The 17,384-nt window shown below is 43.6% G+C and overlaps 1 protein-coding gene across 1 annotated transcript in view; it reads right to left on the bottom strand.

Annotated features, from left to right (window-relative positions):
- CHRNA7 (cholinergic receptor nicotinic alpha 7 subunit) overlaps positions 1 to 10,352 on the bottom strand; it is a 48,023-nt gene extending 37,671 nt beyond the window's left edge. The window contains exons 1-2 of the mRNA XM_068143955.1: positions 10,118 to 10,352; positions 8,859 to 8,998 (exon numbers count right to left, since the gene is read on the bottom strand). Coding sequence (XP_068000056.1) covers positions 8,859 to 8,998; positions 10,118 to 10,172 — 195 coding nt within the window. The 5' untranslated portion in view covers positions 10,173 to 10,352. The remainder of the gene's footprint in view (positions 1 to 8,858; positions 8,999 to 10,117) is intronic.
- Positions 10,353 to 17,384: the final 7,032 nt, after the last annotated feature.

Raw genomic sequence — 17,384 nt, 5'->3', positions numbered from 1 at the left:
GTTACTCAGAAACATTTTATTACAGTCAAAATACATGCCTGACTACTTAGTTAAGAAATCTGGTATACTTTGCCAGAAGTATCTTTATGCCATGTGCTAAGTTTTGCTGAAGAAGGGTGCCTTGTTTTTCTGGTAGGTTTTTGGTTTAGTGTTGTTCCCAAGTTGGAACATGGGAAGTTCTGCTTAGATGTTAGGAAAACAAATCTACCGTGATGATAAGCAAATACTAAAATAGGTTACCCATGTAGGATATGGAATCTCGCTCTGTGGAGGTGTTCAGCACTTCACTGATCTATTTAGATGTATTTGAAGCAGGGGGGGTGGGCTAGATTACCTCTGGAGGGCCCTTCCAAACTGAATTAAGTCTGTAGGACTCTTCTGCTCATGTAGATAGCAGTAAAAATTGAGGCTGAGCTATCCCTATTTATCTCAGTGTATTCCAGTTCTTCATGTCTGTGTCTCTAAGCAGTAATCTGCAGTGTAAATATATGATCATTTTGCATTAATTTCTAAGGTTTAATCTTCTGACTTTTGGGGGTGGAATTCCCTGAGATAGGTTGCTCTTAGTTGTGTCATCTTAGAGTAGATGCAAATATGTCTATGGTGTAAATGTCAGGCTAGACACCAAATTCAGACCTTGCAATCACTGTATTAGTTTTTCTATGCCATTCAGTATTCTGCAGGAGATGTAGCAGAGTAGGAGCAGTACTGTGTCTATTCCTACTCTGCACTCTAAACCATTAGGTAGCAGTTGAATATTCTCCTCTGATGCTATTATAGGGAGTTACAAGAGAAAAAAAGAATGTTAGAAGGTGTTTGCCTCCACACAGTGTTTAAAAAAGTGGCAGATCTAATTTTATCCAGTGTGAAAATTATATAGTATCAGCATATTTCAAGAGTCTATTTCTTATAAATGCATATGCTGGAAGCTTTTCCTAAAGACAAGTTAGGTTCATACTCCATGCCAGCAGTGAAATACTAAACAGACAGCTTTTTGTGCTAGTAGTGGGGTTCTGTGAGGTGAGATGGAGAGAAAAGTAAGTAGCTTCTCATCATGTTTCTTATATTTTTGATGTTATACTGAAGCTATGACTGTGACCAGCTATGACCATTCATTAACACCTCTTCTTCTCCTTAGTATTTCTCTGTTAAGGTTTTCCTTCTGTGCTTATTTTTAAATTTTGTTTAGGTTTTTAAGTCAGGTACTTCTAAACATTTTCTGATTCAGATCCAGAGAAACATTTATTATCAGGCTATTCATTCAATATAAGTTAATTTCCTGCAAGGAGTTTTGAAACAAGATTTCAACAAATCTGAGAGGAAGTGGATTGTTTTTAATTTCTTTCATCTAATTTCTTGGTATTTCTCATTTCAAGAAAATTTAAGCAATTATTAGAAGGAGAAGAAACCATTTCTTCCATCTTCTGTTATTACAACTCAAATGTCCTTGAAGAAAACTCCTTTCAAAACTCTTTCCATTTCACCTCCATCCTCTGCCACCTAAAGTGTACCTTTCTTCCAAACTCCTTTGCTGTCTCTCAGGTCTACTGCCATGCATTCCCACTTCTCCAAGCACTCCCTCAGTTTCCTAGCTCTCCTCTTCCTTCATGTGTCCCCAAACTGCACTTTTCCCATGATGCCAGTGTTTTCCCTCCCCATTTAGCAATACTTAGTATATTTTACTGTGCCAGGTTGTATCCTCATTAGACAGTTCAATAACTGCTTTCTTGTGAGCTAAACTAGGTTAGGGCATCAGCACTTACAAATCCCTTGTTATGCAGTCTTGATCCTACCATGCATGTTAATGTCACTACCAACAAAAATAAAAATGAATCTGCATGCATAGGTTAGAAATAATTGCTCCTTTTAGAAGAAAAGGGTTAAACTAAAAATGGTACAGTAGAAAACATCCACTTCATTTGGAGAAGTTTTCATATACTTACAGGCTGGAGAGGTGGGCCCATGACAGCCTCATGAGGTTCAATAAGACCAAATGCAAGGTCCTGCATCTGGGTCGGGGCAATCCCAAGCACTGATACAGGCTGGACAGGAACTGGCTTGAGAGCAGCCCTGGGGAAAGGGACTTGGGGGTGATGGTGGATGAGAAGCTCAGCATGAGCCACCAGTGTGCACTTGCAGCCCAGAAAGCCAATCCCATCCTGGGCTGCATCAAGAGAAGCATGGCCAGCAGGTCGAGGGAGGTGATTTTCCCTCTCTACTCCGCTCTGGTGAGACCCCACCTGGAGTACTTCATCCAGTTCTGGAGCCCCTATTACAAGAAGGATCTGGAGGTGCTGGAACATGTACAGAGAAGGGTCATGAGAATGATTAGAGGGCTGGAGCACCTCTCCTATGAGGGCAGACTGACGGAGTTGGGGCTATTCAGTCTGGAGAAGAGAAGGCTTCGAGGAGACCTTATTGTGGCCTTCCAGTGTCTTAAGGGGGCCTACAAGAAAGCTGAGGAGGGGCTTTTTAGGGTGTCAGGTAGTGATAGGACTAGGGGGAATGGAAAAAAAAATAGAAATGGGTAGATTCAGATTGGATGTTAGGAAGAAGTTCATGAGGGTGGTGAGACACTGGAACAGGTTGCCCAGGGAGGTGGTGGAAGTCTCATCCCTGCAGGTTTTTAAAGCTACGCTGGATGTGGCTCTGAGCAACCTGATCTAGTGTGAGGTGTCCCTGCCAATGGCAGGGGGGTTGGAACTAGATGATCCTTGAGGTCCCTTCCAACCCTAACAATTCTATGATTCTATGATTATCTGTGTCCCTTTTCCTATCAGCAAAATCAAAGCAGAGTGGAAGAGACTTCAAGTAAGGAATAGCAGCAGCCAGGATGCAGCCTGGCTCAATCTGTACCAGCACCAGGATTTGACAGATCTGCTCCAGACAGGTCTAACTCCCAGCACAGCTGGTATCAACTAAGAAGCCATTAAAATGAATCTATAAAGTGCAGGAAAGTATGATGGTGACATGTTTTGTTTCTAGCTTGTTAAATCAGTAATTGTTATTGCAAGTATCTGTCATTCCCACCAGCATTTGCTTCATGTTGACAATGAAGAAAACTCATTTGTTTTATAGTGAAGCTTAATTTACTTCATGGTTGGTTTCTTTCTTTGCTTGTCAATCCCAGATCTATGAGAAAAAACTGCAGTCAGTTTTATAGCAAGCAAAGTGAGCTGTGACTAAATGGCCAGTACTTTCAAAAGGAAAAAAAGGGAAGAAAAAAAAAAAAAAGAAAAAGGCTTCTTACTGATTATAGAGGGATGTGGTTTTGAAAGGCACATGGGATCAAAAACTTCCAGTCACAGACTACACCCAGACTGGCTAGTGATAGGTGGATATTTGACCTTCAGTTTGCATGTTTTTTAATTAAACTTGACAGCTGCAGGAGAAATTAACTCTGAAGTTGACTGCCTACTGGCCTTTAGCCATTTGGGTCTCCAAAAGCCAACTATTCCTACAGTAGTCAAGGGCATGGTTATAGCTGGGCAAGGAGTGTGGGTAAGAGAGAACCCCATGATTCATTAATAGAAATGCAAAGGAAACCTTTGCAGTATAGATGCAGTTTAAGTAGGAAAAGAGTCTTGTGGTCATTCAGCTTGTTCTGTTCACAAAACATTTCTGATGAAGGCTTCTGTAGGCTGTGTCAGCATTAGGAGGGCTTGGCTATACAATAGACCTTCCCCAGGGTGGATAATACTTAAAAACACATTAGTTTAACATATTAAGGCCAAATGTGTCTATACAGAATGGCACTAGCAGTGCAGTTTCTTAAAGCTGGGGGGAAAAATTGGTCTGCTTATGGCCCTGTTTATTTTGGACCAAAGTGCTTTTTTGAGCTCTTCTACTCTGAAAGAATAGAATAGAATGGAATAGAATTAACCAGGTTGGAAAAGACCTTCAAGATCATCAAGTCCAACCTATCACCCAGCACCATCTAAGCAACTAAACCATGGCACCAAGCACCCCAAGCACTCTTCCTAAACACCTCTGGTGATGGTGACTCCACCACCTCCCTGGGCAGCCCATTGCAATGGCCAGTCACTCTTTCTGTAAAGAACTTCTTCCTAATATCCGGCCTAAATCTCCCCTGGTGCAGCTTGAGACTGTGTCCTCTTGTTCTGGTGCTGGTTGCCTGAGAGAAGAGACCAACCTCCACCCAGCTACAACCTCCCTTCAGGTAGCTGTAGACAGCAATTAGGTCTCCTCTAAGCCTCCTCCTCTCCAGGCTAAGTAACCTCAACTCTCTCAGCCTCTCCTCATAGGGCTTGTGCTCCAAACCCCTCACCAGCTTTGTTGCCCTTCTCTGGACACGTTCCAGCAACTCAACATTTTTCCTAAACTGAGGGGCCCAGAACTGGACATAGTACTCAAGGTGTGGCCTGACCAGTGCTAGCTGCACTATTCCTGATACAGGCCAGGATGCCACTGGCCTTCTTGGCCCCCTGGGCACACTGCTGGTTCATGTTCAGCCTACTATTGACCAGTACCCCCAGGTCCCTCTTTACTAGGCTCCTCTCCACCCACTCTGTCTCCAGCCTGTAGCACTGCATGGGGTTATTGTGGCCAATGTGTAGAACCCGACACTGGTGTTAAATCTCACGCCATTGGACTCTGCCCATCTGTCCAGCCTGTCAAGGTCCCTCTGCAAAGCTCTCCGACCCCCTAACAGATCAACACCTGCCCACAGCTTGGTGTCATCTGCAAATTTACTGATGACTGACTCAATCCCCTAATCCAGATCATCAATAAAGATATTAAACAGGATGGGCCCCAGCACTGATCCCTGGGGGACACCACTAGTGACTGGCTGCCAGCTGGATGTGGCACCATTCACCACCACTCTCTGGGCTCAGCCCTCCAGCCAGTTCCTAACCCGTCACAGAGTGCTGCTGTCCAAGCCATGAGCTGACAGCTTGGCCAGGAGTTTGCTGTGGGGGACAGTGTCAAAGGCCTTGCTGAAGTCCAGGTAGACTACATCCACAGCCTGCCCCACATCTACCAGGCGAGTCACCTGATAATAGGAGATCAGGTTGGTCAGGCAGGACCTGCCCTTCCTAAATCCATGCTGGCTGGGCCTGATCCCTTGGCCATCCTGTAAGTGCTGTGTGATTGCACTCAAGATGACCTGTTCCATAATCTTGCTTGGCACTGAGGTCAGGCTGACAGGTCTGTAATTCCCTGGTTCCTCCTTCTGGCCCTCCTTGTGGATGGGCATCATGTTGGACAGCTTCCAGTCATGTGGGACCTCTCTGGTGAGCCAGGACTGTTGTCTGGTGAGCTCATCTGCCAGCTCTCTCAGCACCCTAGGATGGATCCCATCTGGTCCCATGGACTTGTGGGGATCCAAGTGGCTAAGCAAGTCTCTAACTACTTCCTCCTGGATTACAGGGGAACTATACTGCTCCCTGAATCTCTCTGCTGCTCATGAGTCCAGTTGTCTGAAAGACAACCTATCCTGCTATTGAAAATTGAGGGAAAGAAAGTGTTAAGTACCTCTGCCTTTTCCTCATCTCTAGTTACAATATTCCCTTCCATGTCCACCAAGGAGTGGAAGTTGTCCTTGCCCCTCCTCTTCCCATTGATGTATTTGTAGAAGGATTTTTTGTTGTGCTTCACAGCAGTGGCCAGTCTAAGCTCTGAATGGGCTTTTGCCTCTCTAATATTTTTCCTGCATGACCTAGCAACATCCTTAAACATTCCATGGGTTACCTCACCTTCCTCCGAAGATGATACAACCTCTTTTTTCCCCTTAATTCCTTCAGAAGCTCATTGCCCATCCAGGCTGGCTGTCTATCCTGGCGGCTCATCTTCGGGCACATTGGCACAGCCTCTTCCTGTGCCTCCAAGAATTCTTTCTTGAAGTAGATCCAGCCCTCCTGGACCCCTTTGTTTTTAAGGGCTGTTTCCCAAGGTATCTTCTGAGTTAGTTCCTTGAGTAACCTGAAGTCTGCCCTCCAGAAGACCAGAGTGGAGGTTTTGTTGCTGCCCCTCTTAGCTTGACTGCATATTGAAAACTCAATTATTTCATGGTCACTGGACCCCAGACAGCCTCCAACCACCACATCTCCCACCAGCCCTTCTTTGTTTGTAAAAAGAAGATCAAGCAAAGCCTTAGCCCTGGTAGGCTCACACAGCAGCTGTGATAAGAAGCTATCCTCCATACACTCTTAAGAACCTTCTAGACTGCCTCCTCTCTGCTGTGTTAAGTTCCCAGCAGATAAAGGCAGGTTAAAATTGCCCATAAGAGCAAGGTTTGGCAATCTTGAGACAGCCTCTAGCTGCCTGTAGAATAATTCATCAACCTCTTCATCCTGGTTGGGGGACCAATAACAAACTCCAACCAGGATGTCAGCCTTGTTGGCCTTCCCTCTAATTCTCACCCACAGGCACTCAACCTGATCATCCTTGAACCTAGTTTCATGGCATCTAGAGCCTCTCTGATGTACGGGGCTATCCCTCCACCCCTTCTCCCTCACCTGTCTCTCCTGAAGAGCCTGTAGCCATCGATTACAGTGCTCCAATCATGTGAGTTATCCCACCACGTTTCTGTGATGGCAACTACATCATAACTTTCCTGTTGCAACAAGGCTTCCACCTCCTCTTGTTTGTTACCCATGCTGCGTGCAATAGTGTACATGCACTTCAGCCGGGCTGCTGGTTTCACCCCTGACTCCATCTTACCACCCCCATACTCCTGTCTGGAGGGACTGGTTTCAGCCCCTTCCCCCTTTGAATCTAGTTTAAAGCCCTGTCAATGAGACCTGCCAACTCCCTTGATAGAACCCTTTTCCCTCTGGGGGATAGGCCATTCTCAAGTTCTAAGATCTTTCTCCCCCTCTGGGACGGATGTATTCCATCTGTTGCTAGCAGACCTGGTGCCATAGAAAGTTCCCCAAGGTTGAAAAACCCAAAATTCTTTTGGTAGCACCAACTTCTGGGCCACTTGTTAATTACACCTGCGTTCCTGTTCCTTTCAGTATTCCTTCCTGCAACTAAGGGTATTGATGAAAAAATTACCTGAAATTGTTCTGAAATGAACTGTGTAGTACTAACAGTAACAAAACCAACCAAACAACAAAACCCCCACAGCATCAGGGATTTTATCCTGCTTATGAAAATAAACCAAACACTGAATGTAGTTGCACAAAAAAAAGTTGTGTTGAACTGTCCTGTACCAAGGCAGAAGTTCCTCCAATAGCTATGAGAAGGCACATACTGCAGCAGGAGGTCATTTCTTGAAAGGGAACTACAGAAGGCCTTGTAAGCTAAGTCCATGATTGGGAATGAAGCCTGGTTTAAGGCTCATACACTCAAAACTGTGTTGAGTTCTGCAGAGATATATTACAATCTGGAGTTTTCTTCAGGTGCTCTGTTTGAACAGGCCTTGAACAGACTGGCCAATCTTTCCTGAACAGATTGGTCTATTACTAACAAAGATAAACATCAGAGATGTGCAGGCAGTAGAAGCTGCTGCAGGAGCCATTAAGGGGCCTGATGCACATGAAAGAGGAGCTAGACCAAATCTCCATCACACAAATGATATTGAGGCTCAGAGAAGTGCGTGGTTATTTCTGCTGTGTCCTCCAGTTTGCCTACTGTACGTGGCAAGAGACCCATGAAGGTGTGAGTCCATGCAGTATAGCCACAGTCTGCAGAGAGTTCAGTCTGCTAGTACCTTCTGAAGTTGTTTCACGTTGTGTAACACACCTTCTTCCTTAACTATCATTCAAGGAACATATGACTCCATACAGCTTCTGTTTCACTCCTTGTTATCAGATACTAAAACTTAACTGTCATAGACAAGGATAGAACTGACATATTTTGCCTGTTGTTTTTAGTGGCACTGATACTCCAACAGCTCACTGACTGCACCTGCCTACTCTGACTTTAGCAAACAGTAAATATTGCACTGGCAATATAGTTTTCACCTTAGGTTTAATAAATCTAAAACTAGCAACATTGTTCATAGAAACTATGAGCATTTAAACTTGCAGAGTTCTCTGCATGTGCTGTCCTTCAGACATTAAATGAACACTGTCTCAGTTTTGGCAATTGGCAGTTTGTGAGGGTACAAAAAGCAAGACACTTGTCATGAACAATCTCATCTTTTTTTTTTTAATTTTTGTTGTACCTCAAGCTTTAAGCATCTAATGGAAAAATAATTACATTCTGAAGTTAACTACTAGTTTTAAGTAATTAACTTCTTTATTAGTGGCCATAGCTAGTTGAATTCAGTAAAAATGAATACTGTGAATCCACTTATACATAGTTTGATCTTTCTGCCACTATGACAGAGAGAAGCTTAAATTACTCATATTTCAACCCAAATGATCCTAGAGGGTGTTTTACAAGCCTGCCCGGGAGATATACCAAACAAGCATGGGTACAAATAGAGCAGCCAAAGTTTAAGCTTATAAAATGTAGCAATCTTGTCTAAACAAGAGAAATGTTGTAACTTGGATTTTGTCCAGGATAGCCACTTTCTTTCCTCCCCTGCCATCTCCAAAAATAAGCTCTTTAGTGGCCATGAGAAATCCAGAACTTAGGTTTTGCATACCCCATCCCACCCTGACTACACTTCTTGCTGATTATAAGCAGGATTGAAAAGGCACAATATGTAGGTTGAGCTTCATTTTAAATAGTTGATACTGCTAAAAATGTTGAGAAACACTGAGATCTAAGGAAGAAGCAAACTTCAACTTCTTTTAAAAAGCAGTCAAAGTTTGGCATTGTATCTTGAATTATTTGGGCTTTCCAATGTCTTGCAGTCTTCCTTTGCTGTTACAAGTCTGCATTCTAGGAAGGAAAAATCTACCTTTATAAAGATATAGTTTCCTAGAAGGTTACAGACTCACCACATCCATGATCTGCATGAGGCTGAGGGTGAAATAGACAGTGAGCGGCTGAGAATCATTTGCAACTGGTCGCTCCAGAGGGTTGTAGTTTTTCAGTAGATCTTTGTAAAGCTTCCTTTGGAACTCTCCTTGCAGGGACTCTTCAGGCAGAGGAATAAATACATAAATGAGTAGGATTGGACATCATAAAATAAAGATAGAATATATCCTCTTTTCCTGCTATCAGATTAACAGGCTATCAGACTAACTATTCTTGCTGCATTCCCAGAAAATTGCAACTGCAGTTCACGTAGCTCATTAGATAATACAGCAAAATCTTACAACAAGTGTTTCACTCTTTCTTTTCATCCCAGCCTGTAAGGGGGATTCCCTCTTTGATCATTTCTTGGCTGGCAAGGAGTGATAAATTTTAAATGCTAATGATGCTTGGTTAACATATGCACCCTTTGGTCCAGCAGCAAGAAGTGATGAAGTGGAAATACCCTACCTGCATTTTGACACCTGTCCTGGCACAGCTATAACCAGAGAGCAGAACACAAATACAGCAGAGGGCATCGGCAAGACAATGGGAGAAAAATGGCCACAGGTTAGACTGACTATGCTCTCAGACTGCTTCAGACTGAGAACTTGGGGCAAGTACTCTCCACTTTGTTCTCTGTTCATGCAACTATACATGGAGTGGGGTACAGGGTGCCTGGCAGAGATGATAACAGGGATTTCTGTCCTTTTTACACTTCACACAGGGAGGGTCTTTATTCTATGGGGTGTTTTTCTGTGGAGGGAGATAGAGCAGGTCCACATGAATGAAGCTTGTCCACATGAATGGAGCAGAGTAAATCAGGGACAGAGGCAGTTCCAGAATGAAAGGAAATCTGGGTCACGGTAAGAACAGGTCCCCTGCATGCAAACGTTCCCGGTCTCTGCTCCAGACGGATTTCCCTCTTCCCTGTTTTCTAGTCCTGAACTCCCCCCACAACATTTCTGCCCTGAAGCAGCTACCATTTAAGTGCCTTGGCAGAGTTTGCACCCCAATCCTCATCGCTCTGTCCGTCGTCCATGTTCGCAGCCAGCGGCTGGCGAGCCCGTATAGCGGCCCGGGACCGAGTCACAGCCACAGCGGCAAGACCTGGGGAGGTGGCTGAAGAGGACGGCGAGAGGCCGCGGAGGACCCGGGGCCGCAGCCCGCCCCGACTACCCCCGGCTGCCCGCGGAACTCGCTGTCCCCGCAGCCCGCGGGAGGGAGCGCGGCGTTCACTCACCGCGCACAAGCCCCGCCGCCGCCAGCAGCCACACCGCCAGCTCCTGCAGGCCCATTCCGGGAGACCTGGCGCGGCGAGGGAGGGTAACAGCACCAGCGGCTTCTCCTGCCGCCAAGCCCTGCCAGCCCCGAGCGGCGGATCCGGGCTGCCGGGAATCGCTGGCAGCCGCCGGCGCCCCGGAGACCTCCGGCAGCTCGGCCCCTTCCTGCGCTCGCACCGGAGCTCGCCCTGTGGCGCTGCCGGCTCAGGCGGAGCGGGAGGATGCTGACGGCCCGCCTCCTGCTTCTCCTGATGGATTTCCCTCTCTTCCCTAATCCTTGAGCGTCCCCGAGCCGGAGGGGAGGGAGCCGCTCAGCGACTGCTGCCGCAACCGAAGCGATAGGATGCGCTGGGGTAAAGCGACCCCGGCGTTATAGAGACGGGAGCGGGGGCAGCTCCCTCCCCTGTTGGGCAGCCGCACCCCACCCACAGCCGTCCCCACTCCCGCGGGGCCTGTCCCCGAGCCCCGGTGGCTCACGCCCACCCGCAGAGACCCGGGCTGCAGAGAGGCTCATGAAGTCGGCCCTGCCCGCCCGCTCAGCTCCCGGCGGGGCATCCTGCGTGCCCTGGTACCGCGGGGAAAACAGCCTGCCCGCGCTAAGCCAAGAGGCCAAAGGGCATCGGGGCCCTGAGGGTCGCGAAGCTGCCCTCCCAGCTTCCCTCTTCAGCCCAAGTGCTCGGCCACTCTGCTAGCAGCAGCAGCAGCTGCTGCTGTCGAAGGCATAAATTACTCAAAGGGCAGCAGAGTGGCCCGGGCAGGATAGCTGATGCTTGAGGAAAGCCAGACAGAGGACAGGAGGACAGCCAGGTTAGGGATCCAGGGCTGGGCAAGTCGTGCTGGCAGTTACCAGGAGTTTGGCTTCATATTGGGGAGGAAGGAGATAGGCTAAATGATGTTGCACATATGACTGTTAAATCCCCAACAGAGTTGTAGGACTGGAGGCTCAGGTGCTAGATGCTTTGTCTAGATATGAAAAAAACAGCCATGGCTGAGGGGCATTGTGTTTAGTGCTTGACAAAATTATGATCGAACAAAATGATGACTGAGCTCCTGCGTGGTATAGGTAAAATGCACCACAGTTGGAAAGCAAATTCAATGCATTTTTTTGATTGTCTGGTTCACATTTGCAACTTCAAGCACATTTTTGACAGTGTGTGTGAGTTCTTTCAGTTCAACCCCCTGGCCTTCAATCTGGTTGCTGTGTTAAATCAATATCCTAGGCAGCTGCATTTAGGGGAGAAAGATATTGAAGAGTGTCCACATTTGCAGTAGGTAACCAGATGCTTGTTCTTAAATAACCCAGCAAACAGCAGTTTGTTAGTCCATAATAATTCTCTACTTTAAAAATCTAAGTAATCTGGTTTGTCTGAAGCACTGACTTAATTTGAGCCATTCTTTAAATATTTTTAAGAGCATGGGACCAGATGAAAGTGGGGGCAACCCAAGCAGCCCAGCACATCGGTGCATGATAAATTACAGCCATAACAACAGAAACCCCCAAACATTTCCCTTTTCAAATGAGTTGATACACTGAACAACTTTGCTAAGATGTAGTAGAAAGCAGCAAGTGGCAATGGGAACTCCAAAAGCCAGGCCATAGCTGATGTAGGGGCATACACTGTCAAAGTTCTCAGGTGTTATTTTTAGAAGTCCATCTAGACTGAGTTTCTTCTTTCTCATTTTTTGTTTAATTTTCTTGACCTTTTTGGACCATCTAGCAGAGAGGAGCAAGTCACTGTTGGAGCTTACTTATTCACAGAGAAAGTGTTATTACCCATTTATACCTCCCATGACAGTGCTCTTGGTACCCAGATTTTTTGGCCTGTCTCATTCTGGGAAAGAAACTAATTTTCTTTCCTCCTAATCTTGTTATCCACTGCTGTTTTGGCACAGGTGCCCCAGAATTTTCTGGGTGTACAGTAAACATAAATTGTTCAGCAAGATACCTGGAGAAGATATCTACAGTTCATGGCTGACCTCTACTGTTGGTTCATTACTTTGCTCTGCACATTGCTTTGTTGACAACTGCCTTACCCCAGTGGTGAGGGCAGGGTCAACAGAGATAGCTCTGCAAGAAGCATTCACAGCCCAAGTTTGTCGATGGGGACACCAAAGTTGAACCCTTCAGGGGATAGTGCCGATAATCCAAATTCCAATAGCTGAAATAATGATTAATAACTAGTCCTTTGATAAAGACTTAGGTTTTGTTTGTGGCAGTCCCATTTGTTTTTTATGTTAGCAAATTAAATTTTATGGGCACTTCAGAAATTCTTCTCTTTAGATATTCTGTAACAGCCATCAGCAGTCCAACTCCTTAATTAAACTGTGTTCAGTCAGGTGCATTCCTTCTAAAGGCTTTACCTTTCTAGTCAGATATTCCAGTGTGAATGCACACAACAGGAAGAGTTTACACTGGCTTTGTGTTAGACATCCTGGCTAATTAATTTCACAAATATTTATATGGATTGATTGACCAGACACTAGTAAAGAAAGCTGAACAAACTCTATACTGAAGTCCTTGATTTATATTATAACAACAAGTTATCACTGTAAAAACGTATTGTTTACTACTTCAAAGCAAGCTGTACAGTCTGTGGTCAGCAGAAGCTCTTTTTGTCTCCAATGCCCACCAGATGTAAGACTCACTCTTCTCTGAACTTTAATTCTTACTTCTGTTGCATGCTATCCATCCAGGTGATTTGGAAGGAGCTGTTTCCCCTCCTGAGGTAATAACTTTTTAGACACAATGATGAATGCAAGTTCATTTTACAATTACAGGCTGTAGAAACTATTGTGTGTCTCCCAGCCTGTCTCCCACAGTTGGACGTTTGCCAGAATAAAACAAGCCCTTAATATCAATTTGTTTCTCTCATCCACTGGACAAAATTAGACATGGCCAATTTTATGTCTGTCTTGTGTGAATACCCAGTATATTCATGGAGATAGTAGTATGCACAGATCATGTATCTTCATGTGAAGGTCAGGTATAAGGCAATGTTTGTGGTAATAGTATGCATCTAATAGCAGCATACCGTCTGTTTTTCCTTTACTGGTAAACAATGAAGTAAATACAGCCTTGTACAAAAAGTAAAAGTTTTCACTGAAGTACTATTTCATGTCTATTTCCAGAGTCTGAGTGAAGCACAGAGCTATTAGAGAGACAGATACAGGATTCTGAATGAATGTGTTTAAAGAAAAGACTCTCACCGTAAGATGTTCGTTTATGCCCAAAGAGTATTTTTCTAGTTTCATCTATAAGGCTAATCTCATATTGGTCAGTTAAAAGAACCAAGGACTGAAGAATATTCAGAATGACTCATGCAGTCATTACAAGATGTTGCAGTTGTCCAGGGGTTATAATAGCTCAGAAGGTGAGATATACCCTTCACAGATTTACAGATGAGCAAAAGGCATACAACTTCTTAAGATGACAGAAGATGATAAGGTAGCCCTGAGATGGGGCTGATAGTGAAGAAGTGGCCATCTTATGCTCTATGCAGCTAAAGCAACCACAGCACTTTCTGACTTTGATCTAATTATTGTGCTTATGTAATAACTCAGGACTTCCATACTGGGGGGGGAGGGGGGGCATATCTGCTTCTCCATCTTTCTAGAGAAGGTAGAATAGTCTAGAATTTTAAATGGTAGCTTCTGTGTTTGATGAGACACACCCACATTTATTTGAATGTTATTTGAATTTACTTCTATGTTACTTTTTTTTTTCCCTTCCAGTTTTAGTCAGCCTTTTAAAAGGTATCTCATGCTTTTCTTTGTTGTTTACTTTGCACAGCTAGTAGTCTCAGCTAGTCACAGCCTGTAGTCACAGCTAGTAGTCTCCTTGGTAAGAGGTAGTAGGTAGTTTTGATATTGAGCTTTCTATTGCAGAATAAATTATCAATCTGCAATCTGGTTAATGCTGTAATTCAGCTTTGTATTCTATATATCCAGTCTTGAACAGAGGTACACAAAGATAATCTCTTCCCAAATTCTTAGCTCCTACAGCAGTATGTGATTTCCAGAAAGTGACCCATTCCCAAAATGGTCTTTTGTTGGAAGGACAAAGAACAGCACAAACAATTCTGTTGTTTAAAAATCCCCTCCCATTTTGAACAAAGTAGTGAGAGAGAGAGCATTTACATTGCTCAGGTGTCAAAAGTAAGGGTTTGTAAAATTTGCCTAATTAATTTTCGCACCTAATGAATGGGACCTGCAGTCATTTCTGTAATGTCAGCAATTTTCAAAATTTGTTCTCACATTCAAATTCTGAGCATAGTTATTGAACCAGTGACAACACCATTGTGATATTGTGAATGAAGTATCTCAAATGAAATAACTACAGAGATTTATCAGCATAGCTACACGCCACATGTTTTCCTCTGTCAGAAAATAGCACAGGTTTTCATTTGTGTCATGCTTATCATATTTCCACTTTGGTTTCTGTATAAGTAATTAATTATTCCTCTCATTTTAGCCTCTGTCAGGTCCTTCTGAGTAATTTTGTAATTCCAGAGCTTGGTATTCATTTCTCACTGACACAGAATTCATAGTGTCAGAGTCATTTTGCCATCTTTTTGCATGAGTGTGAACAACAGAAAGTTGGTAAAACTGCTTTTCTTCATCATGCTTGTTTTTAAATTGCTATATTTAGGGTTCACAGAAACTAATTAATGTTGACAAGAAATCTGCCTTTTAGGCCTGCAGCTTTAACAGATCCTCATCCATAAGCATCTAAAGATCAACCTTGTTTATCTTGTCCTAAAGCATATACCAGAAACTTTCCTTTGCTGAAGAAAAAAATTGCCATCTGCCTCAATTTGAATAGCTAATATGAATTCCACCAAAGTGGTAATTTGGTCTGTAAAGGCCATGCTAATAGGGCCTTAGCCACAAAGCTAATCTCCAATCCTTTCAAAGACAGAAATGTTTGAAAAGTGACTTTTTTTTCGTAGCAATGCTAAATAATGTATCAAAACAGAGAGCAAATTCATTTAAACTTTGGAGTTATAGTTGAGGCAGGAGACACCAAACAGGTCAGTCTGACAAAGCCCAATTTTTACAGATAAGATTTCTAAGAAGAAAAGTACTCAGGGTGGACTCTAGCAGGACCTTTAGAATTCCAGTGGTGACATTTCAGTTCATCAAATACATAAATTTTTAATATGACTAAGGGGAGAAAGGATTTTTTCTTTCCAGGTCTCTGCATTTTGGCTTGGACTGCAAAGATAGTAAACTTGCAACTCTATTTCTTATGGTGCCTAAAACCAGCATTTGCTAATGCTCCCTTCCAACTTCTCTTGCAAAGTCTCAGTGTCACTTCTAAAGTACATCAGTCCAGTCCTTATATGATTTATTTTAACTAATCACTGGCGAGGGTGAAATTGGTGTTTTTCAAGCACGTAGAAAATGAAGAGCATGTATCATCTGCTATTTTAAATGAGATCTTGTTCTTTCTCTGTATTTTCATCTTTGTCCTAGCATAACACATGGATATCAACAACAGGCTACAAAGGGGCAAATGCCATGGTGAGTTGTTAGAGATGGGAGAGGGATTCATTGCTCCTAGCTCCATGAAATGGCAACTGGTGATGGCTCAGTGAAAAATTATGTTTATTTCCAAAAGGCTGATGATAGCTTCTTCAAGGACACTGTCATTCAGGGAATAAAGCAAACAAACAGAATATTTTTTATTGTCAAAATACAGTGTATTTGGAGGACAGGGATCCTTCAGAAACAGAGATTTTCAAAATGAGATTCATCACTGGATTCAAAGGAACTCTCAAAGCAGCTGCCAGATTCTTTCACTGGTGAAGGACTGTGGACCTCCTGAGGGAGAAATTGAAACTACTTTAAATACATATTTTGATGGATTCCTTAGACCGATAAATACAGACTTGGGTACCATGTGTCCAAAGTGCTGAAGAAGACTGGTTGTGGTTTTGCTGTACTAGAAAGGTGGGCCAGGCTTTTCCACATGGGCAGCACGGAGTAGACCACGCTCTGACTTCCCAAACATGGCAGAAAACACCTACTGGCTCTTATGCTTGCTGAATCAGCCAAGTGTGTGGGAGTAGTGAGTCCCTCTTCCAGATGGATTTCTGATGTTATTGTTTATGACAAAGTGAGTGGGACTATTCCCTGCTCATTCTTGATTTAGGGTAGACCAGGCAGTCTCCTTGTTACATTGACTGCAAAGGCACTGACTGTAAGTGGGTGTACCAAGTGTCAGTAGCATAAATAGTGAAGCAGAAGAGTGCACTCAGGCCTCTGGAAATGAAAGCGCAAATGCAAATCTAAAGCCCTGTGCTTCCAGTACCTGTCACTTGACTAAAATCAGGCCTTGCAGAACAGCTAGTGGGTGTGGCACAGTCATATGAATGGATGGATCAGATATTTAAGGGATACATAGCAGATCCAGCCCTCAGTCATTGTGATTCATGTCCTCAGCACTGAAGAACATAACAGAATAAGTGACTGACTAATGGTCCTAGCTTAGATATCTGAAGTAACCATTTTCTGAGCAAGCTGGGTGGCACCACTGAAAATAAACACATGTACAGAGGAGAGGCTTCCAGTAATAAACCTGCCATGAATTTCAGTGATAGTTCTTAAAATAATGCTTTCCTGTTTTCAAATAACATCAAAAGGGTTTTGTTAGTCATGAGTGAATGCAAATTGCTTTCAGTGTGTTTTTCTTGAACTAGATTTAAAAGATCACAGTTAGCTCATACAGTTATTCTGAACATTTTTTCCTTAAACTTCATTTTAACGTGACAGAGGGGATATGAAAAAAAAAAAAATAGGGCTATAGAGAGAAGAAGGAACTGTCTGTTTTTTTCAGTGATTTTAATTAGGTTGGAAGATTTTTCAGGGTTGGATAAACTTTCAGGTATTGAGTTTAGCAGTTGTTTTGCAGGAGGAATTTTACACAGTGCGATGACTAGGGACTAATTATAAAATAGATGATAAAAATAAAGTAAATAACTTGCTTCACGCAACTCTAGGACTTTTCTTCTGCACATCTTGCTAGCATGAATATAAGAGGCCAAACCCCTTGCTTTGCAGTTCTGTTGCTATTGAATTTGATCCATTTGGTATGTTACCAGAGCAACAGCTAAATTATCAGTTACCTGAGCTAGCCAGATAAATCAGGAAATTTACAGGAGCTTATTGAGTGCTTTCTGTTCCCATAGTTCAAGGTTATTTTTTAAACCAGATTTTTTGGATATC

The sequence above is a fragment of the Melanerpes formicivorus genome, unplaced genomic scaffold (assembly GCF_026170545.1).
Source record: "Melanerpes formicivorus ecotype bairdi unplaced genomic scaffold, bMelFor1.0.p_v2 SCAF_10, whole genome shotgun sequence".
Lineage (NCBI taxonomy): Eukaryota > Metazoa > Chordata > Aves > Piciformes > Picidae > Melanerpes > Melanerpes formicivorus.
This window is presented reverse-complemented; position numbering and strand designations above follow the sequence as displayed.